Source organism: Ambystoma mexicanum, chromosome 9 (assembly GCF_040938575.1).
Source record: "Ambystoma mexicanum isolate Mex_15411 chromosome 9, UKY_AmexF1_1, whole genome shotgun sequence".
Lineage (NCBI taxonomy): Eukaryota > Metazoa > Chordata > Amphibia > Caudata > Ambystomatidae > Ambystoma > Ambystoma mexicanum.
In genome coordinates this window covers 1308886739-1308909318 of record NC_090931.1, presented here as the reverse complement: position 1 = coordinate 1308909318, position 22580 = coordinate 1308886739, and the positions used below count along the sequence as shown (strand labels likewise).

The window sequence follows — 22580 nt, the reverse complement described above, 5'->3', positions numbered from 1 at the left end:
AGGACATTCTATGCATGCTCCCCCTCAAAATACTAATATCTCCTGTCCGGCTATTCCTAATGTAACGACCCACTTACTGGAGTTCATCAATATCATCCGCTCAATTGAGGATGCCTTCGGTAATGTGAGCGCCCCCTAATTTATTTCTGAAGGCTCACCTATCGGAGAAGTAGAGCCCACTGACCCCGCCCCACTGGCACGGCGCGTTTTAGGCACTGGGGCAAAAGACCACTTCGTAAACAGGTTCAAAAACATTTGTCAATTATGAAAAAAATCCAAGAACCTGCCTGCTCGTAGAGGGCTCAAAAGCACTCTCAATGCCTTCTTCAAAGCAATAGGAGGCTCTGTCCCTATGGCTCAATCAGAACATAGTCAGCTGCCAGGCCACACAATTGTGGCAGATACTATGAAACCATCTCCAAGGGACCCTTCTCCCATCATTGACCTGGCAAACGAGTCCAACTTAGTATTGGATCCATGTAAACAAAAACACACACTTGACTATCGCCCCCTGGATACTCTGGTTGAGACAATCACTCAAACAGAATCTTGTCCCCATGGACTCTCCAATACTGTCCCTTGTGAGAAACGTGTTACCTTCAATCCTATTCCACCTCCGCCTTCTCTTCCATTTAAAGATCAGAGTCAAGTGGCTATAGCCCAACTAAAACTGGTGGTAGACGCCTATCTGTTGGACCGGCTTCCTCACTTAAATGAGCAAAAAATAATTCTGACGCCTCAAGCTCGGTCATCAGATGCCTCTAACACTCTCTGCATATGCAGCAAATAACTTTAGACAAGACACATACCAATTGCCTGAGTACTGACCGCGATGCCAGTAATTCACGATTACCCCACAGTTGCTGGATTCCTCGTTCTTTTCTTTCATTCTAAAATGTAGAGAGGGCAACTTTCCGACATATGATCTTCTCAGAAGTAGCGTTCTAAATATTTTTAGAGATGTTGCTGAGTTACAAGACGTCACTTCAAGAGACATAGATCAGATTGAGTTCATATCTGATGAGTCACGCTCCATTGTTAGATTATGGATCCCGTCAGGGGTGGTGGTGAATGCCATTTGGCAGGCGAAAATGTCTCTGTTTGAGATGGGCTTTTTGTTGGCACAGGACCCAAAATATCCATCACATCAGATCAAGGGCCAAATTCCTCAAAGCGCGCAGGTAAACAACACAGGTTGTGTTGGAATGCAATTCACCTTAAGAAATTAACCATTAGCAGTAGAAAATAAACAGGTTCTTAACATTGGCAGTTGGAATACGGGATGGCACTCACACCTCCAAATCTCTATTAAAAACGTGCTCTTCCACTTCCATATTTTGGCCTTACAAGAAACTTGGCTATCTTCTTCCCCAATTTAGGATGGCTACAATGTTGTCATCTCACCAGCTTTGTTAACCAAAGGTAGACCCTCCTCGGGCCTTCTTGTGGCTGTGAACTGTGAAATGGGGCTGACCATCATGCCCTGGGCGTCTGAAAATATTCACCTCCGACTAGTTAAAGTCACAATTTCAGAGCAGTCAATATCGGTCTTAAATGTATACAGAAACTCCATTGCTTGGGTAGATAAAGCATTTTATAGTGGTTTGAATAGACTACTAGAGTTGATTAATATACCTGCCAGTACTTCCCACACCATCCTTATGGGAGACTTCAGTTTGGACTGCTGCAATCCAAAGCATCAAACTCAAGAAGCTATCTCTTGGCAGAATTTTATGGCAGAAGGGCACTTCCAAATGGTTAATGGGGCAGTTGTGGGCGACATACCAGCACAGACCACGTGGTTTTGCAACAATAGTACTAGCACTATTGACTACATCTATGTTGATCAGAGTCTGTTTAGCAAGTACAAAAGCTAGACATTAGTGCCCAACCACATAGTAATCATAAGCTGCTTGTCCTCTCGATTTCAAGGAATGCACTAAAGCCCAGAGAAGTAACAGCGAACAGTGGTTTTCGGGGTCAGCAGAGCTAGGACATGATTGAAATGGTCCAATACCAAGGTTCTTGAGATTGAGCGCTTGATTCATCGAGCCAACGCGAATGTTGGGGTCCAATATACAGAGATCCTAGCGCCCTTTGTACACACAATCACCATACCAAGCAAGGCTCACATAAAACATAAGCATGTCTTTCATCAAGCAATCATGGAAAACTTGAAAGAATTTAGGCAGTTAAAACGAGCGATTCTCGCATCACGGAGCAGTAGTTGCTGGAAAGAATTAAAATCTGCCAAAATCTGGTACAAAAACTGGATACAAAGTAATAAATCAATCATGTTTCATTTAATAAGTTGACCCTGATGTACAATCTGCAAGATCCACAGCAGAGAGGGTTCATTGCGGGGATGGGCACTCGGATTAACCTAATAGCCTTAAATGCTATTAAAGCCCATTGTGAAGACACCAAGCAAGCATTGTACCTAGCTTTTGTTGACTTGCGCTTCGCATTTGACTCTGTCTCGCGGGTGCTCCTTTTTTGACAAGCTGTGGCGTGATCATTGTCCATCAACCTTGTTTGAAATTATCCTTGACTTGCATTCAGACACCTCAATTCGTGGTTGTCTGTCTTTGGATGGGGTTTTATCATCTCCCATACCAACAGCCCATGTACTGAAACAAGGTTGTTTATTAGCATCTTCTATTTTCAACTACGTCATCCATGACACGAGACACATTTTTCAAAAGGTGATATCCGATTCTCCAAAAATTAACAATCAACAAGTAAACCCTCTGATGTACGCTGACGATATGGTACTCATTTCAAAAACTCAGCGTGGCCTACAGAACCTTCTTTCGGCACTTAATGCTTATATAGTGTCCAATGAATTAAAAGTTAACACAAACAAAACTCAAATAATTCTGTACTTGCCAAAAAGAAATGGTCACAATAAATTTTCATGGTCCATAAGTCAGACGAAGTTCAATATAGTCCCACAATACATCTACCTGGGCATGATATTTGATGGCACAAGCCAACCAAAAGCACATCTGGAGCAAGTGGAAAAGAAATTGGACACAGCAATATCGCAAACCAGGATAATCATGCATAGGTATGGGAAATGTTCGATTAGACCTGCCTGGTCCTATTGGAACCAGAAAGCAGTACCACGCCTCTTGTATGGTTTGGAAACCTTACCTGTAAAGTCTAAATTTACATTTGATAAATGGGAGGCAACATTTTGGAAAACAGTTTTAGCCTTACTGCAATCGGTTCCATTTTCCTGGCTTCGATGTGAGTTGGGTCTAATTTCACTCCAAGCTATATATAATTGGCGTTTGTGTTAATTATTTAGGAAATGTCTAATATCTACAGGAAATAAGGTGATCCTAAAAGAATTAACTGTGTACATGTTTACAACTAGACATAAATTTACTTTGCTTTGGACTAATGTTGTCTATACAATCTGTACCAATGCGGATGTGATGGTTGACATGTTGATTAACAACCCAGATAAGGCGAAAATCCAAATTTACTACTTGGATTTGATTAAAATGTGTGGTTTGTGCTCGCACTATGTTGATGGGGACCCACAGCATTTGCCTCCCAAAAAAATGCGGTGTCTGCCCATATATCTCCATAAAGCACCTTCAGTAAAATATCGGTCTGCAATCTTACGATTGCGTTTTAACATCTGGCCAACCAGAGCCCTATTGATGAAAGGCAAATTAATATCAGTGCAAGAAAATCACGGTCGCTTCTGTGGAGATATAAAAATATCAGAAACATTGAAACATTTACTAACACAATGACTGGCATTGGTGGCTGCTAGACAAATTAATTTCACAAGACACTGCCAATATTTAGGCAGCTTGGAATGGGAACAATTTTGGTCAGTGATATTGAACAGCTCCTACCTTCCGATACAAATAGCAGCAGTACATTTTCTGGAAAGCCTGCATTTAGGAAGTGGAAATGATATTTCTGCATGTGCCGCATAATGGTGATCTTTTTGTTTTGAATTCCCGTCCAATAAGTGTTGCAAATTCCATTGTGCTCGTTTGTTCTGCTGCTTTTTTAAATGTCTCATGAATTGGTTTTTGCTTTTTTTGTTTTGCTGCTTTTTCAAATGTTTCTTGAATCGTATTTTGCATAGAGACTTCTGTCCTATGTTTACTCTGTTTTATATTGATGTATTGCTTTCTAAACTTTGTGCAACATAGTTGAAAGGTTGATTTAATTCAACCAATTCAATGAAAAGAAAACAAAAAAAAAAACAGCGCCGACGCTGGGATCGAGCTGGGGTTTGAAAGATAGTGTGACTTTGAAAGTATCCCCTGCACCCATGTCTGCAGTGCCAGGTGCACATTATGCCACAGACAGGGCATTCTATGATTTGTCCTTTTAATAGGCAATTAGGGACTGTGAGCCCCATGACACACAAAGAAGAACCCCACATGGAAGAAGATGGACAGAAGAGGCTGGGACCAATGACCTGGCATTCCATATGGAGCAGGCCGCCTATGTATAGGGTCGCACTAACCAGCTATGTGGGTCTGTAACCTATGTAATGTACGTCAGCAGTGACGCTTTATACCTTTATAAGCTATCGGCCATGTTGATTTCAATAGAGCGCTCCGTGGCAGCATATTCCTCTGCCGGCGCGTCTTTATGTGTTTATGGAAATAAACTTTGTTCTCCTTGCAAGAGGTGTGCTGGGCCTTTTTCCCTAGGGGGTTGTATTTTTTTCTGGTGTGAGCGTTGAGGGGCTTCACTACATGGCCTATGGGGAACTCTGGACATTTCCTGGCAGTGGTCGAAGTGTACGAAAAGAAGTAGTGGAACTATGTTCCCTGCTGGCCTGCACCCACTCCCCACAAACCCCATCACCAGGTCCTTCCCACACACAATACAACCCCCCCAAACACTTGCACCTGCTGTTTAAGAGAACGTTCAGTGCAGTGCACTGAAAGTGCAAGTTTCAACTTCTTCCTACACTTTTATTTTAAAACGAAACCATTCCGTAACGGTTTCTTTTTAAAATAAAAGTATAGGAGGTGTAAAAGGTCATTTAAAAAAGTAAAGGAGCACCGCTCCCGACTGCTCCCGCTCACTTCGACCACTGTTTCCCGGGAGGCCTTTGCACCCTGGGCCTCTTTTGTGTGGTATTTCCACATTTCCTCATAGGAAAAGGGTTGGGCTTGCAGAAACATTGTAAAATGGGGCCACTTTGAAAGCATTTACCAGGGCCTCTTTTGGTTCCCAGTCGTGAGCGTGATTCTGTGTGTTCTGCACTGGCAGCCATATCCATCATCCCCGTTCTTCCAATCATTGTCTGGGGCCTCTCTGGCTCCTTGGTAGATGGCAGACCTTCTAAAGACAGAGGGATCCACACACTGTTTTCCAAAAAAGGTAGAAGGTGCCCCTCTCCAGAAAGAACATGGCATGATAACCTGTTCTGTGGTTTTTTCCCACTTTGAGAGTTCGCAGCCATCGCTTTTTGCTGACTGTACCTTCCACAGATGGGAAATATCCATTTGCATATCAGTCTTTGTCCCGCCCACATGGGCAGTCCAGCACCGAAATGCTATGGCAATTCCCTTCTGAACAAGAGTACCAACAGCAACCCCGTACACGTGTTTCAGCCTGGCTGGGCCTCATCAGTGAGGTGGAGCTCTGCCTCTCTGAGCACAGTGAGCAGGGAGTCCACGTCTGGGTTCCCCCAGGTAACTCAGGGTGACCAACCCCAAGTTCCTTGCAAACATTTTTCAAAAAAGGTAGCAGGTGCCCCTCTCCAGAAAGCACATGGCATGATAACCTGTTCTGTGTTTTTTTCCCACTTTGAGAGTTTGCAGCCATCGCTTTTTGCTCACTGTACCTTTCGCAGCACACAAGAATGAGCTGCTACATTAGGAGAAGGACTGGTATGATAAACATGATAATGCCCCCATCAACCTTCTCCTCTTCCCATCTGCCATAGCTGCTGCCTGCTGGCAGACTCTCGCCTCCCACACCAGAGCCCAGCCCCCCTGTGGCAACTAATGACACCATCTTCATCTGAACGACCCAGCAGACACTGCCAACGGCAGTGGTTAATGCATGGGGATGCAGCATTATGGAAACTAAAACTTCCATCCGAGCAGTCATCAGGCGCCGAGCCATTCTTCCGGCTACAAATCCTAATTACATTCAATCCTGTTTAGGATATCCTAATCACGCAATGCCTACTGCGGTTGCATGCTGAAGCCGGCTCCCCCATGGGCGGGGAATGCGCATCAGCTTGACAAATATTAGGCAATGCGGTGTGGAGAATTGAGATGTACGAAGTTTGCATTTGTTTCATGCGGCTACGTCTCCGTGACAACAAAGAAGTGATGCAGCCAATGACTGCAAGGGAAGTGAAGAAAGCCCACCTCATCCAGCAGCCTGCCTGCGAGCACGCGGATGCGCCTACTGAATCCCACACAGCTCTATTGGGGCTTACAATTCCCAGGATGATCCAGGTAGAATGTTTTCATTTTGCATCAACCCTAACTCATCCAGCTAGTCACCACCGGCCATAGATCATAGCAGGTGAGCTCACTAGCGCAATATACGGGCCAAACGTGAATTGTGACTGGGGAAATAACATTCCTGGGCCACTGGGCAAAGGGCATTTATGATCCATAGCCATTAGGGGGCGCTGGGGATGCCATATGTTTATTGCACCGTTCCTGTCTTTGGAGACTGGGCTGCATTGCATTCTGCACAAAAAGTGGAAGGCGTGGTACATAACATAACAACTGCTTGGAGACTTCGTAAGCACCATGTGCCTCCTGCACAAGCCATGGTATTGCTTGATGTTTTGAACTTCGCTAGAGCCAATTCATATCAAGCACTGGCAACGCCAACAGTTTTGGGTAGACATGGGATAGGTATTTTCCAGGCACTGCAATAATGGACCTGGCCATGAAAAGGAACAGCTGGAAAATAGCGTTCGTACCTGGACATATGATGGCAGCCCCTCTCAAATGTCTCTCTGTTGGCTATAAAAGAGCAAACGCTGTTGGCTTGGCCAATGGTTATTAACATCAGGAATGTAATACAAGGAACATATGTGAGGAGGCACATATTGCTGAACCATCAAGTTGGCCGAGGGAAGGCATGCGTGGCTTCGACATTTGTATTGCACAAATGGTCCAGAGGTTCGCAAATGTTATGCTGTGCATGCCTACTCGCTAATCAACAACCGCCATCACTAATCTAACACGTTTCTCTCCCAGTATTTTAGGGCTCATCAGGACTAACATGTTATGAGGCATATTGTGTAGCGATCAGAATGACAAGTTGATCACAAGTTGCAATATCCATGCCTTCTTAACAATTTAAAGGAAATGGATAAAGGATTAAATGAAAACCAATTCACAATAGAGTCATTTGGCCACAAGCAGTGCAATTATGTCGTCCTCAGCAAGCCTTGCGATTAGAGGAAGAGCGTACATGTTTCTTTATACAATGGTCAGCGAGTTCAACCTGTTCGACATTTCTGCCCTTTTTTCAATTATTGGTGAATTGGTTCTCATTTGATATTTTACATTTGCATACTAGTTTTCCCCTCATTCCAGTTGGCAGAAAAGGGCCACTTACCCCTGCCACGTATTTATGGAATAGTCAGATGTCAATGGTATGTGGGCCAGGCGCCAACATGTATTAACGAAACAGAGATGCATACATGTGTCACATTGCAGCCAGAGGCAGGGACGCCGAACAGCTCTTGAGTTCAAGACTTTAAGAGATGCCAAACCCCTTTCTCCTGAAACATATCCTGTTCTCAACCATCTGCTGGAAATGCAAACTTGGACATGAGAGTGGGATATCGAACTATAAAATGTATAAACTGAAGTATTTTCATACAAATACTGGGTTATGTGTAAATCGAATGATATAATGCCTTTTGTCAGATAACCAAAATTATAGGGGTAGCAGACAGGGGTGTTGCTAGGTCTGGAAAAGATCCGGGCTACGCTAATTTCGGCCCTCTCGGTGCTAGCTAGCCTTTTGGTTACAGCCGCTGAGCTTCTATCCAGGACTACAACCAAAAGACCCGGGGCTATAGCTCCCTCAGCCCCACCCCACCCCCAGCAATGCCTCTGGTGGCAGAAGTGATATCCCATATGGTTTCACCCACTAATGACATCACAATAATTGGCAGGACATGATCTTTGACCCAGGCGTCCTTAGACAAAGTAACATCCCCATTGGGCTGTAGACATTCTTTGACCCAGTAACCACACCCCAGAAGGGCATTCTGTGCAATGAACTGCTTTATACCATTTGTTTTGAACAGTTTGTTTTTAATTCATAGTTGCTTTTAGGTGTGGGTTCTCTGGTGCTGTAGTGCCAATTAATATAACGTTTTGCAATTATAGTGGGATTTGGGGGTTGTCCAGTTAAAGCACTAAAGGGGGAACGGTTTCATTTCCTTTGTTCTCCTTCCCTCGATCTGCCGTGTTGACCAATAAGGAGAGGTGCTAGGAAGTCCACCTTTCTATCAAGCATGGAAAGAGAAGGCAGACTGCCAAGCACCTCTCCAAGCATGCATGCATTCATGAAGATAAAGGGAGTCTCACTCTTTTCCTGCATTTTATTTGGCGATTCCAGTGAAACAGCAGATGGCTTTCCTCCAGGAAAGGTAAGCAGTCACGCTTTTTGGTTGCAGTTGATTTTAGCAGTCCAGACTACAGCAGCCCATATCAATTAATGTCCATGGGCGACCGTGGGCATCAGTTCATTGATGGTTCTTAGTAGTAGGCGAGATGTGCCATCACAGGGGTTGAAATCAAGATTTCATCATAAGGACCTACAACTAACTCCTGGGCATTGGGCATCACCTAGTAGGCAGGAGCTACCCCTGGAGTACCAGGAGCTAGTGCAATTGCCAATTATGTGCAAGCCATGATGCTTTAAATGTCTTCCAGACGACTCTAATGCTTCTTTACAGACATTCCCAAATACAAAATATTAATATCACATTGGCATGCTTGCATGGCACGGGTTTACATCGGGAGCCAAAAGTAGCTCCTGGTAGCTGTTGGTGTCAAGCTAACCAGGCTCTCCAGGACTAGAAGCAGGAGCTAAATAGTGCCCATCAATCTCGAACCCTGCAACAGCATGGATATACGTATGACCCCACCATGACAGTGGAGTCCCGCTCCCCGCCGCAATTCATTTACGTGCGGGCAGCCCCCCTTTTCGCCACCCATATGGAGAAACTAAAGGAGAAATGTGTTGGCTTTTCTACCCCTCTTCTATCTCTGTTGTGGCTCGTGATCCTGGACGCTGCCCCTCAATGCTGCTGCTGCAGTTTATTTATGGTGCAGCAATGCAACCAACATCAGAGCATTATTGGCCTTAGCCTGTGCTTCTCTGGGAGAACAATGTAGAAAAAGACCCCCACACTGTGGTGCTATCTTGTATTTATATAGCGCCTCCGGCCATAGGTCATTTTGAAGAGGTGCTTTTGCCAATCAGATGAAGAAAATACCTTGACGCTCTAAGGGAACAGACACTCTGTGGCCAGACTGTTGTATCAAAAACAGAGGTACAGGCCCAGTGCATTGTTGGGAACCTCTGGAATGGGGTAGCACTGCGACTTTCAGCAGGCTAACAATCTACCAACATGCAGCGGTGCAAGGAGAGGAAAAGGGCCATGCGGGAGTGGAGGCCCATGCAGTGGTGCAAGGAGCAACGGAGAGCCATGCAGGAGTGGCGGCCCATGCAGTTGTGAATGGAGCCACAGAGAGCCAGGTGGGCGTGCAGGTCCATGCAGTGGTGCAAGGAGCAGCGGAGAGACATGCAGGAATGGAGGCCCATGCAGTGGTGCAAGGAGCAGGAGCGGGGCCCATGCAGTGGTGCAAGGAGCAGCTGAGAGCCATGCAGGAGTGGAGACCCATGCAATAGTGCAAGGAGCAGCGGAGAGTCATGCGGGAGTGGAGGCCCATGCAGTTGTGAATGGAGCCACAGAGAGCCAGGTGGGCGTGCAGGTCCATGCAGTGGTGCAAGGAGCAGCGGAGAGACATGCAGGAATGGAGGCCCATGCAGTGGTGCAAGGAGCAGGAGCGGGGCCCATGCAGTGGTGCAAGGAGCAGCTGAGAGCCATGCAGGAGTGGAGACCCATGCAATAGTGCAAGGAGCAGCGGAGAGTCATGCGGGAGTGGAGGCCCATGCAGTGGTGCAAGGAGCAGCAGAGAGCCATGCAGGAGTGGAGACCCATGCAATGGTGCAAGGAGCAGCGGAGAGTCATGTGGGAGTGGAAGCCCATGCAATGGTGCAAGGAGCAGCAGAGAGCCATGCGGGAGTGGAGGCCCATGCAGTGATGCAAGGAGCAGGAGTGGGTGCCCATGCAGTGGCGCAAGGAGCAGCAGAGAGCCATGCGGGGGTGGAGGCCCATGCAGTGGTGCAAGGAGCAGCGGAGAGCCATGCAGGAGTGGTGGCCCATGCTGTGGTGCATGGAGCAGCGGAGAGACATGCAGGAATGGAGGCCCATGCAGTGGTGCAAGGAGCAGGAGTGGGGCCCATGCAGTGGTGCAAGGAGCAGCGGAGAGCCATGCGGGAGTGGAGACCCATGCAATGGTGCAAGGAGCAGCGGAGAGCCATGCGGGAGTGGAGCCCCATGCAGTGATGCACAGAGCAGGAGGTGGGGCCCATGCAGTGGTGCAAGGAGCAGCAAAGAGCCATGCGGGAGTGGAGCCCAATGCAATGATGCAAGGAGCAGCAGAGAGCCATGCAGGAGTGGAGGCCCATGCAGAGGTGCAAGGAGCAGCGGGGAGCCATACACAAGTCAAGGCCCAACTGCAAGCTCAGATGTATGGCGAGAAGCTGTGTGGATACGGAAATATAGAGGGGCGCCAAAGATGTCGCCATGGAGGGCACTAGGAAGTATCCCAGGTCATACAAGAAACCATGGGGACCTGAAGTGGTCATCTTGGGGAGGCTACATCCTGACTAGACAAGCCTCCAAGAGAAACAATAAGAACAACACTTGAGAAATGTCTGACCGTCTGCAAGCAGCTGTTCCAACGAAAATGAAAATGGCCAACGCAAAGGCAGCAAGTACTGCCGTGCCGCCTTATCTCTCCAGGCAAGCCCAGAGGACCGGCCACGAGAAAATCCCGCACCCAACAAGAGGCAACTTGAGAAAGTTGTTGCTTTTTATATTTTCGCAATAAGAGTGAAAATAAAAATGTGACGTTGGGTGAGAGAAACGACTAGTATGCCTTCTGGGAGCATTATTAACTTCAGTGAGCTTAATACTTACTAAACATGCAGATAATAACTGCTTGCCAGAGTAGAAAGCGTGCACGTGTTCACCCCGTCAGGTCAGGTGCACGCTAGGGCTCTGATTCACAAACACACGTGCTGTTATTAGTGGCATTACTCCAGCAAAGGGCCTGGAGGGACGAGATGCAATGTTTAGGTTGCATGTTTCTGAGAAATGCCCACATCACTGTATACAGAAGGGTGACTTGTGCTTTTTAGGGGCCAAGCACCAGGGCACATGATTCAGTAGCCGGCCCACTCGACTACAACAATGTCCGGCGCAAATGCCCTATTTGTCTAACAGTTCCTTTAACTGTGAGGGGCTCTTTGAGGGCCTATCGAAGTGAAATGGGCAATGAAACATGTCTAGCCCTGCTTGAATCATGAACATGCAATCAGGGCATCAGTGGTGTTAAAAGAAAGGCACAGAAGGGTCAGAAAATGTCGTTCTGTGCATTGTGCACCCCCCTGTGACTGCTCCAAATAGGTGCCGGGGGCGTTGAATGTGCTTAGGGTCCTAGTCCTACTTTTATATTTTTATTCTGACCCGAGTTTTAATTTTCAAAATCTGGTCACCCTAGAAGGTATGTGCCCCAAAGAAGCGAGCTGAAGGAGGGAACACAGGAAGGTGGGCACAGAAGATAAGCAAGGGGGTGCCGCGTGACGGAGAGGAAGAAAAGGTGACAGGAGAGAGTGATAGGCGTTTTTAACACGGGTGATGCAGCCCCCTCTAAAGCCAGTAAAGGATGTCATGCCACAGTAAGAGCGCATTGCCTTTGGGGCGGCACAAATGCCCCCCTTCCCTGCCTATGTTAGAACACATACCATGTTGCCTTTAATCTTAACACTGTAAAACAATGCCATGCCACAGTAAGGAAACACGCCTACAATCCCCCATGTAAGAACACCCATGTACAATCCCCCATGTAAGAACACTCATGTTGGCCTTGTCCTCAAAGTGAGTCCAACATTCCATGCCTCAGTGCGACCCAGCCAGCCCCACTGCAGTATCCTCCACCCTCTCCAACCCCTCATTCACATAATAACACTCGAGTTGGCTTTGCTTTGCCCAAAAACAGCAGTAACACATGATCTTGGCAAACAAACAATGTTCATGCTCCTTTGCCGCCTCCCAGGGTCCGAGCCTCACAGATACACAAACTCACACACCTTCAGGCACCCATACAACTTGTCATTCACACGAGCACCCTGAACACTCACACTCAATTCATTCTCATTCACACGTGCGTTCAGACCCATGCACACCATTCACACTGCATTAATTCATATGCATGTGCTTCCAGACACCCTCTCACATACAAACCTACATACACGCATTTACACACTCCCTGACACACATGCATGCATGCTTACATTCATACATGCATGCATGCAATACACGCACACATGCATACACACAAACAAAAACACTTTTTTCTTACCCGGTTCCCTCTGGACCCTCTCAGGCCCTACCCTCTCTATGCCTCTGCATCTCACTGGCTATTTCTTTAAACAAAGCACCGCCAATCATTGGTGTTGAATACTTAGCAGGATACAATACAATGGCAGGCCCAATCAAATAAAACACTGAGCCGTCGGATGTGCGTGTAATCTCCTTATTATTACACAAACAGCGACTGCTGAAACTTTGGCGGTAGCCCCGCCTTCCCGTGCCGAGCCTAGGTGATCGTCATGGACAGAGGACTGTGTCCTCTCTTAATGTGAGGGATAAAGAAAGAGGTCGATACATCTCGCCTTCGCTTTAACAATGAACGTCTAACTTTAATCCATATCTTCTATCAATCTTGTGGGTCTTCATATTGTTCTTTTAAATGGAATGCGAGTCTCTGGGAGTTGGTCGTCCCTCTCACTGTCGCTACTGCCTGTCTCCACATCAGCATTCATAAAGTCAGAGCAGCTGTCGGAGTCAACATCAGATGGAATTCTCCCTTCATTCTGCAGTGTTGTTTCATCTTCTAGCCGTTTGAAAAACGAAGAACCTCTGATGACCGTACCTTGGGGACTTGCTGTGGTCACCATGGGTCCTTTGATGTGGGTGACAGTCATGGGTGTCGCACTGAATGCTGGTATCTCTTTTGACCCTTGTTCCTGATGCACAAGCACTCGATCCCCTATGCATACTTCTGGGTCTTTTGCCCTTCTCCTTGTATCTGCGTGTGTCTTCTTTTTTTCTGTGCTCTCTCTGTCTTTTTCTCTTGCCCTCAGTTCTGTGTCAGCAGTTGTTTTGTTCGTGCTGGAGGGCGGGATGTTGGTTCTGACGATTCGGGAACACTCCCGTAGAGCTGTGAGGGGTGATCCTCTGGTGAAGTGACATATTTGTAGGATGCGCTTTAGATGTGCGATGAAGCGTTATACGGTGCCGTTCACCTCTGGTCATAGCGGGATGATCTTTCTGTGTTGAAATCCCAGGTGTTCTGCAAACATTCTGAAGTCTTGTCCGCTGAATGGTGGACCATTGTCCGACTTTACTGTTGTTGGTATGCCATAGTCAGTGAAGGATTTGGCTAGAGCTGGAACGACAGCATGCACTGCCATGGAGCATATCAAATGCACCGCTGGAAACCGTGACATCTCGTCCATGATTACTAATACAACCTTGCCATTGGGAAAGGGTCCAAACATGTCGACTGTCACTTCACTCCATACTTTAGCCGGCATGGCTGTCATTTGTAGGGGTTCTGGGAATGTGTGGGGAGCAATTGCCTTGCATATTGTGCACTTTCCCAGGGTTACTTCCACGTCCATTTGAGGAAACCACACTTTTGTTCACAGTAGTCGTTTAGTGGAGACTATTCCCCTGTGTCCAGTGTGAGCAATGTCAATGACTCAGTCCTGTAGTGTGTGTGGAATCACTATCTGGTCTTCCTTTAGTAGCAGGCCTTTTGCGGACAGTGACAGCCAATGCTTCAGAAGGGTGAATGTTCGTAGATGTTTCAGTTCTTGTTCTGACCAGGCCAGTTCCATTTGCTTTGCATCATGCCATCTGTAGGAAAGGACTCTTCTCGTCACTCTGGCGAGGGCTCGGTCCTTGTGTAGTTTGTGGAGTAGTTCAGGGATGGTGAGTGACTTAGGCAGTGTGTTGTCGATGAGATAATTCGCATATTGATCTGCCTTGCAAGATTGTGATTCATCTTTTGCGGGCACAGGGTATCTTGACAGGAAATCGGCCGGGTTGTTTTCTTTCCTGCATCTGTGCAGTATTTTTAAGGAATATTCTTGGAGGCAGAGTCCCCACCTGGCAATTTGTGGAGGCCTTTTTGCTGTAGGCTTTTGTATATGGTCGTGAGGGCATGATAGTCAGTGATGATGGTGAAGTTTTGTCCATAAAGAAATAGCTGGTAGTGTTCACAGGCCCACACTACCTCCAAACTCTCTTTTTCTGGCTGTGAGTATGCAAACTCTGCCGGCGGTAGGCTGTGACTGGCATATGCTACAATGCGGAGCGATTCTGAAGAGGGAGAGCCTGGCTTGATTTGTGCAGGATTGCCCCTAAACCGACTAGACTCACATCAACAGTCAGTTCTGTTTCCAGGTTTGCATCATAGTACACCATGCACGAGGCCGATGCGATTTGACATTTTATTTCCTGAAAGGCATCCTCACAGTCATTTGACAACGCAAATTCTTGTCCCTTTCCTGTAAGATGTCTTAGTGGTGCTGACTGATGCAAAGGCCTGTATGTATCTGGTAGACTAACTAGCCATACCCAGGAAAGAACGGATAGCTGCCACGGATTGTGGCGTGGGAACTTCTATGAGTGCTTGAACTTTTTCCGGGTCAGGTTCGAGGCCGTCTGGCGAGAAAAAGAATTTGAGTGTTGACTTGTTGAGTTTGCATTTGTCAACATTCAGGGTTAGATTTGCCTCTTCCAATGCCATGCACACGCACCGTAATGCATTGTCATGAGATTCCTGGGTGGCGACAAATACTAGATTGTCATTGCTATAATTGAGACATTGTTGAATATGTTTTATTGCTTGGTGTATCTCATTGTGGAAAGTTTCTGTGGCCGACAACAACCCAAAGCTGAGTCGCTTATAGTAAAATAAACCCGCATGGGTAGAGAATGTGGTCATGTATTGGGATTCGGGATGTAGCTCAGGCTGATGATAGCCTTTATTGAGGTCTAATTTTGAGAAGATGTTTGCTCCATGTAGTAGGTGCATCATGTCCGTCATTCTCGGTGACGTGTGCCTCTCTCTCTCAATGGCCGTGTTTGGCACCTACATGTCCACGCAGATGTGGATGCTAGTCCTGTTTTCCTTCTTTGGGACTGGCACAATAGGGGATGACCAGGGCGTGGGACAATTGCATGCTCTATGATGTCCTGATTCAGGAGAGCTTGTATTTTGTCCTCGACTTGCTTCTGGATAGTCAGGGGTATTCCTCTGTAATGTTGGGCCACAGGCTTGACGTAACGATTGATGTGCAATTTGACTTGTTTTCCTTTGAGGCAGCCAAGTCCTTTGAATAGAGCTGGGATGAGTGTTTGCATCATATCTTTTGGGCTTGTGGTATATGCTTCTAGTATATGTTGTCATTATTTGGTACATGATGTGTACAAGGCCCATCTGTATAGCAGACTTGAACTGAGGATGCTGCCACCAGGTCCCTCTCCTTCTATTCCGAATATTAGTATTTTTGCTATCTTTTCCTTGTATGCACAGGTGGCCTTGACCATACCTTTACATTTTAGTGGTGTGTTTGCTCCATACGGATAAATGTCAATATCTGCTGGTTGGAGCATTTTCTTGTATTTGAGTCCTCGGTATGTTGCTTTGTTGACTACATTTACGGTTTCCCTGGTGTCAATCAGAAATTCTCGGGGGCTGCTGTTGAGTTTCAATAATAGTGTTAGGTTATATTCTGTTGCTCTCTTGTTGCCTAAGGCGTATACATAGCCTTGCTTCCAGTCGCTGCTGGATGAGGAGGAACCTGATGCATTTCTATGTCTTGGTGAGACTTCAATGTAGGGCACTTTGTGTCTTGTGGATCTCTTTTCTACGACTTCAGGGGAGCGCCTTCTTCTGGAGTCATCTCTTCTGTCCCTTGTTTTTCTGGGTATGCATGGGGTTTCCCTCCTGCTCGGAGATCATTGATTTCTGCTTGTTGACGATGGTAGCTGTCTGGAGCGGGGGCTGTCCCGTCGCCTGCTTGGGCCACTGTAGTTTGTAGCTTTCTGGTAGTGCCTTATGTTTTGGCAGACTGACTTGAAATGGGTCTCACCACCACACTTGTTGCACGTGTGACCAACTGCCGGACATAGTCCCACATGAGGGAAATTGTAGCCACACCTGTAGTATTTCTTTTGTTCTCTGTTGCCGTCTCGTTCCAATGTTTGGATCTGGCATAGTAGTGCAGTGGATGATGTTTGCATGATTTTGATGTTTCCTAGTGATTCGGTTTGGAAGGAGAGAGCCATGGCCCCCCTGGCTAGTTGTAATATTTCTTCTAGTGATCTGGTCCTGTAGCAGTTTTTTATGAAATTCTGCCGACTGGCTCCCAGCAATTGTTTGTGACTTTAGTGCTTCTTCAGTCATGTTATGTTCAAAGTCACAATATTTCACTCTTTTCCTGGGTCTCATGACAAAGTTGTCAAGTGTTTCCCCTTTTTGCTGCGTGGTCATATGAAAAATGTGGCGCTCATAATCTACGTTGTGCAGTGGGGCGAAGTAGTTGTTCAGGGCATCAATAATACCTTCAAATGTAGTCGTGGTGCTTTGTGGCATTTCGAGGACAATGTCACGGACTACTGGTCCCAATGAATGTAGTAGTATTCCTCTGAGGCAACACTCTTCCATCACCCCTGTTGCATCAATGTATATTTGGAGTTCTTGTAGCCATTGCTTCCATCGTGGCGCTAAACTGCTGGTGTCTGTGATGTCAAAGTGTGGAACCGCCTGTAACTGCAGTGACTCATTACCCCTTTCCATTCTGTCCACATGGGGTGGGGAGGCTTGTGAGGAGGAGCTGCCAACGGTCTCATCCCCTGACATGGTGCTCTATGTTGTCACTGTTGTTCACTATGCGCCCTGGGATGTTGTGATGAAAAGGAACATTTGCAGTCTTGTAGGCACGTGTAGCATGTGCTAGTGAAAATATTCAGTTCTGGAGGCACGTGGAGCATGTAACAGTGCAGACGAGTGATAACGTAGGTTAGGGAGCATGTCGAAGCATGTGCCAGCGTGGCTTCAGCAGTTCAATGTCATACGTTTTCAGATGGGAGCATGCACATGGGCTGTCCTTCAAAGCAAGGGATGCCGCGGGGTAATGTAGCAAGGTGAATCTTGCAGAGGGGGGTGTTAATGCGCTCACTGTTGACCCTTTAGCGTGACTGTGCCCAAGGCTGCCGGTACTGCAATGCGCAACAGCGGGACAATTCACAGGATCTCCATTGATCGGTGTAGACCGCGGGAGACTGGGACACTGGAACACATGTCCTCTGATGTTGCACACGTTGGATTGTCAAAGAAATACCTTGTCGCTAGTGTTGAATACTTAGCAGGATACAATACAATACGATAGGAGGTTCTATCAAATAAAACACTGAGCCGTCAGATGTGCGTGTAATCTCTTTATTACACAAACAGCAACCGCCGAAACTTTGGCGGTAACCCCGCCTTCCCATGCCGAGGCTAGGTGCTCGTCATGGACAGAGGACTGTGTCCTCCCTTAATGTGAAGAAAGAGGACGCTACAACTGGAGGCATGGGCCAACTAAAAGCTGAGCCCAGCAGTTAGTTAAGCCTTTAGCGTCCACACAGGGGGGGGGGTCTATTGATATCTCCTGGGCAGGTTTTTGCTCTCTGCACATTTGCCGATGCCGTCTGTCACGTTAACGAATATTTTCTCAACTAGGAGAGTGGTGTATTTACTTTTGAAGTTTAAAATTAAGTTTAACCGCTCTCCGAGGTGAGAAACCAGACAGCTTGTTGCCGCCTGAGCCTGGGATGGCGTCACAGCAGAGCGCTCAGTGTTGCCTCAAGTGGGAGGGCTTTAGCCCTCGCAAGCTTATGGCTGGCGCCGGCCGTGGGTCATGTGGGTGGTGACCTCCAATCATTCCCTAGCACTGGCAATGCGCAGCCCCCCAGGAGTTGAACGCATAACGCGTCCGCACGCCTTGCACACCAGCATAGAGTGAGAATGCTGGCTGGCTCGACATGTAAGACGGCGAGGGCGGGGACATATGAACGAATACGATTTGCGAGTCTGAATCCATGGGAACGCTACACTTTTCATTATCACTGAGCAAAAGCCGTCATTCGGTCAAGAAGAAGTGCTTTTAAATTCTGCTTATTATGGGCATTCAGCGGGCCTCACCCCAATGCCCTCCCTTCTCTAATGTACCTGCTGGCAGCTTCCATTATACAGCCATGCTGGACGCATTTTGTGAAACTGTCCTTGGAAGGCAGAGAGGACTCTGTAACTGCGGGCCAGGTAACCACAAACCAAGGCCTGCCTTTTAAAGATTGCATTTTGTGTTTTTACATAAAGTATTTCATTGAAACCATAAGGTCATGCAAAAAAAAAAATAACTGAATATTGTACCCTAATCTGCACGTGTTATAGCTATGAAAAGTTTCATTCTGGAAGCTCAAGGCAGAAGGAGACAAAAGGGTTTATGAACCTTAGTATTTACAGAAATATGCCCACATTATTTAATGCAAATGTTGCGCTGGAAAGATGGGTGGCACCGTAATTTTTGGTGCATCAGATTTAATTTCTGCAGTTGCCAGAGCAGGAATAGGTCTTGAACTGCTGGGTGAGGGTGAAGTCCTTCTATTATGTTGTTGGCCATCCCCGTTTGTTCGTAGCACACAGTTGCAATTCCCTGCCGCCTATGCTGGTGGTTCTGTGTTAGTTTGCAGAAAGAATTTGGTTATCTCAGCCTTCCTTTAAGTTGGTGTGGTATGGAAGTTTGCGTATTAATATACACCTCCCACCTCCACCTCCCCATCACAAAATTGGGTCCTGCTTCAGGGGAGAGGTTAAAAAAGGGCCCACGGGAGGGGGGGGGGTCGGTGGTGCATCGTCCTCTCTCCCTGCAGCAACGGGGTCCCTAGATCGCTTGCCATTGAAAGCCAAGAACTGCCCCAGTGAGGGAGGCAACCTGCCATTGACAGCAGGAATGTGGTACAAATGTTCAAATGCCATAGGGAGGGGGGTAGTTCATACTCCTCAGTACCAAAACACCCGGCTGTTGACACACGGAAAGCCAACCCCCCCCCACAAACTATTAAAGAAAGAAAACAAAAGGTTCATAAAAATCAACTCGATTCACTGAACCATGGGAGTTGTTCAGAGGGCGGGGACTTACCGGGTCTGCTTCAGGTTGGAGATTCCATGTACAAATATAACAAAAAGAATAAATAGAGCTCCTCCCTTTACCCCCCCAGCGCTATCGAATTCCTTCGCTCCCTCTTTGCGTCTAAGTTGCGTCCAAGTCCTACGCTATACAGTTGTCAGACAGAGTTTAATACTTTATTGATCAGGCAACACCTTGGGTTGTACCTGTGATTGCTTTGGTTGTCGATCTTTAGGGAATACTTTCTGTTGCTGTTCTAATGATCTTCTGATTTATCCTGATCTTGAAATAACTGCTTTGCTGCATGTTGGGTTTTTCGTAAAATTCCTTTAGCGTCATTTTTTTATGGATGTATTTGACTATGTTATTCGGTGCTAAAATACTCCTTGGGAGTCGGGTTCATGCATTATAAAATTGACAAATATATGTAAACGTTTATACTTTCACTATCTCAACCTTTTCACTCGTTTTACTCTTCATAGATTTTCTGAGTAAATGATTTTAAGCCAATGAGTTGTGCAAGCATGCTTGTTTTCTAAAATAAATTTGTCACAAGTAATGCTGGACCGCTTTGAAAAGATACAAAAAGGGTCCTAGATACAGAAACCCAGGTCCATATGGTAGAGCTCTTAATTTTCCTGTGGCCATGCTGGCCCATGCGTGAGAAAGCCCCAGAATCCTAAGGGAAAAAACAGAACGGGATTGCCTTCTCATGCAAGGCCACAGAAAACATGAGAGCTCTGGTATGGGCTACATATGGACAAATATGTTGCATACCCAGGAATAATATATATATATATCTGACAACGAATATAAATCGGGACTAGCAATCATTCTCAGATTGAGAAAGAAAACTAGACTGCATATTGGGCGCATCCATCGGAGTTACGCAACCATCAATGCATTCTGCAGTTTTGGCTGATATGCATCGTCAAGGTATAAGAGATCGTGCTCTCAGTTGGCCAACACAGCCTTTGCTTGGATCACCTTTAAAAAGATGTGCTGCACATAGACTTTCCCAGGCAACTTTGGACCCCATATCACATACTACTTCACTCATGCCCACCGATGGACCGCTGATGTATGGACCACCTTTGCTAGGTTATGTTTATAGACCCTTGCTAAACTCCCCCCCACCACTCTACTGTTAGTGTTACAATGTGCATTTCCCATATAACTCTTATTGCAGCTGGAGTCTTATGGCAAAGGGCACAAATGACACACCTGTTTCTAGTGTATGAACTGATAAATGATTTAGTAATTCAAAAGGGTCCTCTGCTATGGTCAGAAAAAAGAAATACACAAACACTGGATGTAAACGTTAAAGTCTAGATGCAGGGCCCTCACTCCCATAGCAGAACCTCCACCACACAATAAGAGCAGCAAACTACACAGCACAGAAACCCCCTCTCTTACCATTCTCTTCATTTCCTTGGAGACCTGGGTTGTGCTCAGATGGTTGTAAAAGGGTCGATCCACTCCCCAGTGCGGGGGGTTATGGCCCATGGAGTTAGTGCGCTGTCTGTTCATCTTTGCGATCATCGCCTTCTCTTCTTTCTAAAAGTAACACAAATCGAGAACATTAATATCTCTCGGAATATGAACCCCGTGTGAATATCTGAACTGTTCGACGACAAGGTACAGAATGTGGCAGCAACCGCGCTGCACGGAGTCGGCAAATAAAAGTCATGATTTCTTTTTGTTTTATATTTTGGTCCACTTTCAATCTCTTCGTTTTATTTTTTAAGTATATGGTATCAAAGGGTGGGAAACTGGCGCTCCTCGCAGAGCCGTGCTGCATAAATCAGGGGGTGCAAGTCTAGCTTTGCTAGGGAAGATGTTCCAAGACTAGACCCCCAATACTTGAAGGAATTAGACAGAGTTTTGTAAAACTTTAGAGACTCCCTCACTAATCAAATAACAGAACACCAACTTATATGTCAACGAGTATTTCTTTCATTTAAAGTTTTGCTCTGGTCATGAAACTCCTAAAAGTATTCTAATAAATACATAAATCACAACTTTGAACAACGATCAGCGAAATGTTTAAATAAGGGCGTTACACATGTAAAATCAATACAAAAAAATAGCAAAAGAATTAGCTCATTTATTTAACAAACTTTAAAGATAGCCTTCAAGCGAGCTACCAACCTTTGCTTGTATAGATTTTTGCTGAGCGTAATTCTTAGTTAGAACCCCCACTAAACCTTTAAAAGGATAGAAAATGAGGCTGTGCAATAGCCATTTAGTGAGTAGGACAGAGCAAAACTACGCTGCCGAAGACCATTGTCTGTTAGCAGAGGTGAACAAGGATAAAACTCTTGAAAATGATTGAACGTTTCAATTGACACGCCATCACACACTCGGTCACAGTCAATGCAATAGTCATTCGTTGCTAGGTTCGTGAGAGGAAGCGTGGATTTATATTGACCTATCCAGATCAGCTACTCCACGCCTTGAAACACTTGTGTATACGCGCGTTATAAATGCCATATCATATCATAGTGCCAGATATCAGGGGAAGGGGCACACAGCCTATCACAGTAGATCCTTCATCCTTACTTGGCTCACATTTGTTTGATAAGGTTTTTAATATCTATATCGCAGGGTTCCACGTAGTCAATTGCTCTCTCCTCTCCTTCGTCAGTCCTCACTCCCATCAGCGCCTTTCTAGTTCTCGTTTTTCCCCCACTGCTCTCGTTCCCACACTCCATGACTCTGTTGGCAGGTTACGTCAAGTGGAAAGCAGGTTCTCTTTTTTGGGGGGCTCTCAACCCTCTAGACCAGCCTTCTATGGGGACTTCCCCCTCCACGCCACTGCTCATTGTCCTCACACAGCCTTGCTGCCTTCTCATCTACTCTCATGCAGGCGGTCAGGGACTGCTCCTCTGTGTAGTCTGCATGATGCCTTCATGCTCTGCTCCCTGCCCCTCTCACATCCATGGACTGCCTCCCAAACTGGTGGAAATGCCAGAGCACGCACCAATGCGCTTGTGTGC

At 46.4% G+C, this 22580-nt stretch overlaps 1 protein-coding gene across 1 annotated transcript in view; it reads right to left on the bottom strand.

Annotated features, from left to right (window-relative positions):
* ADCY5 (adenylate cyclase 5) overlaps nucleotides 1-22580 on the bottom strand; it is a 1747191-nt gene that overhangs the window by 413943 nt on the left and 1310668 nt on the right. The window contains exon 8 of the mRNA XM_069616675.1: nucleotides 20998-21138. Coding sequence (XP_069472776.1) covers nucleotides 20998-21138 — 141 coding nt within the window. The remainder of the gene's footprint in view (nucleotides 1-20997; nucleotides 21139-22580) is intronic.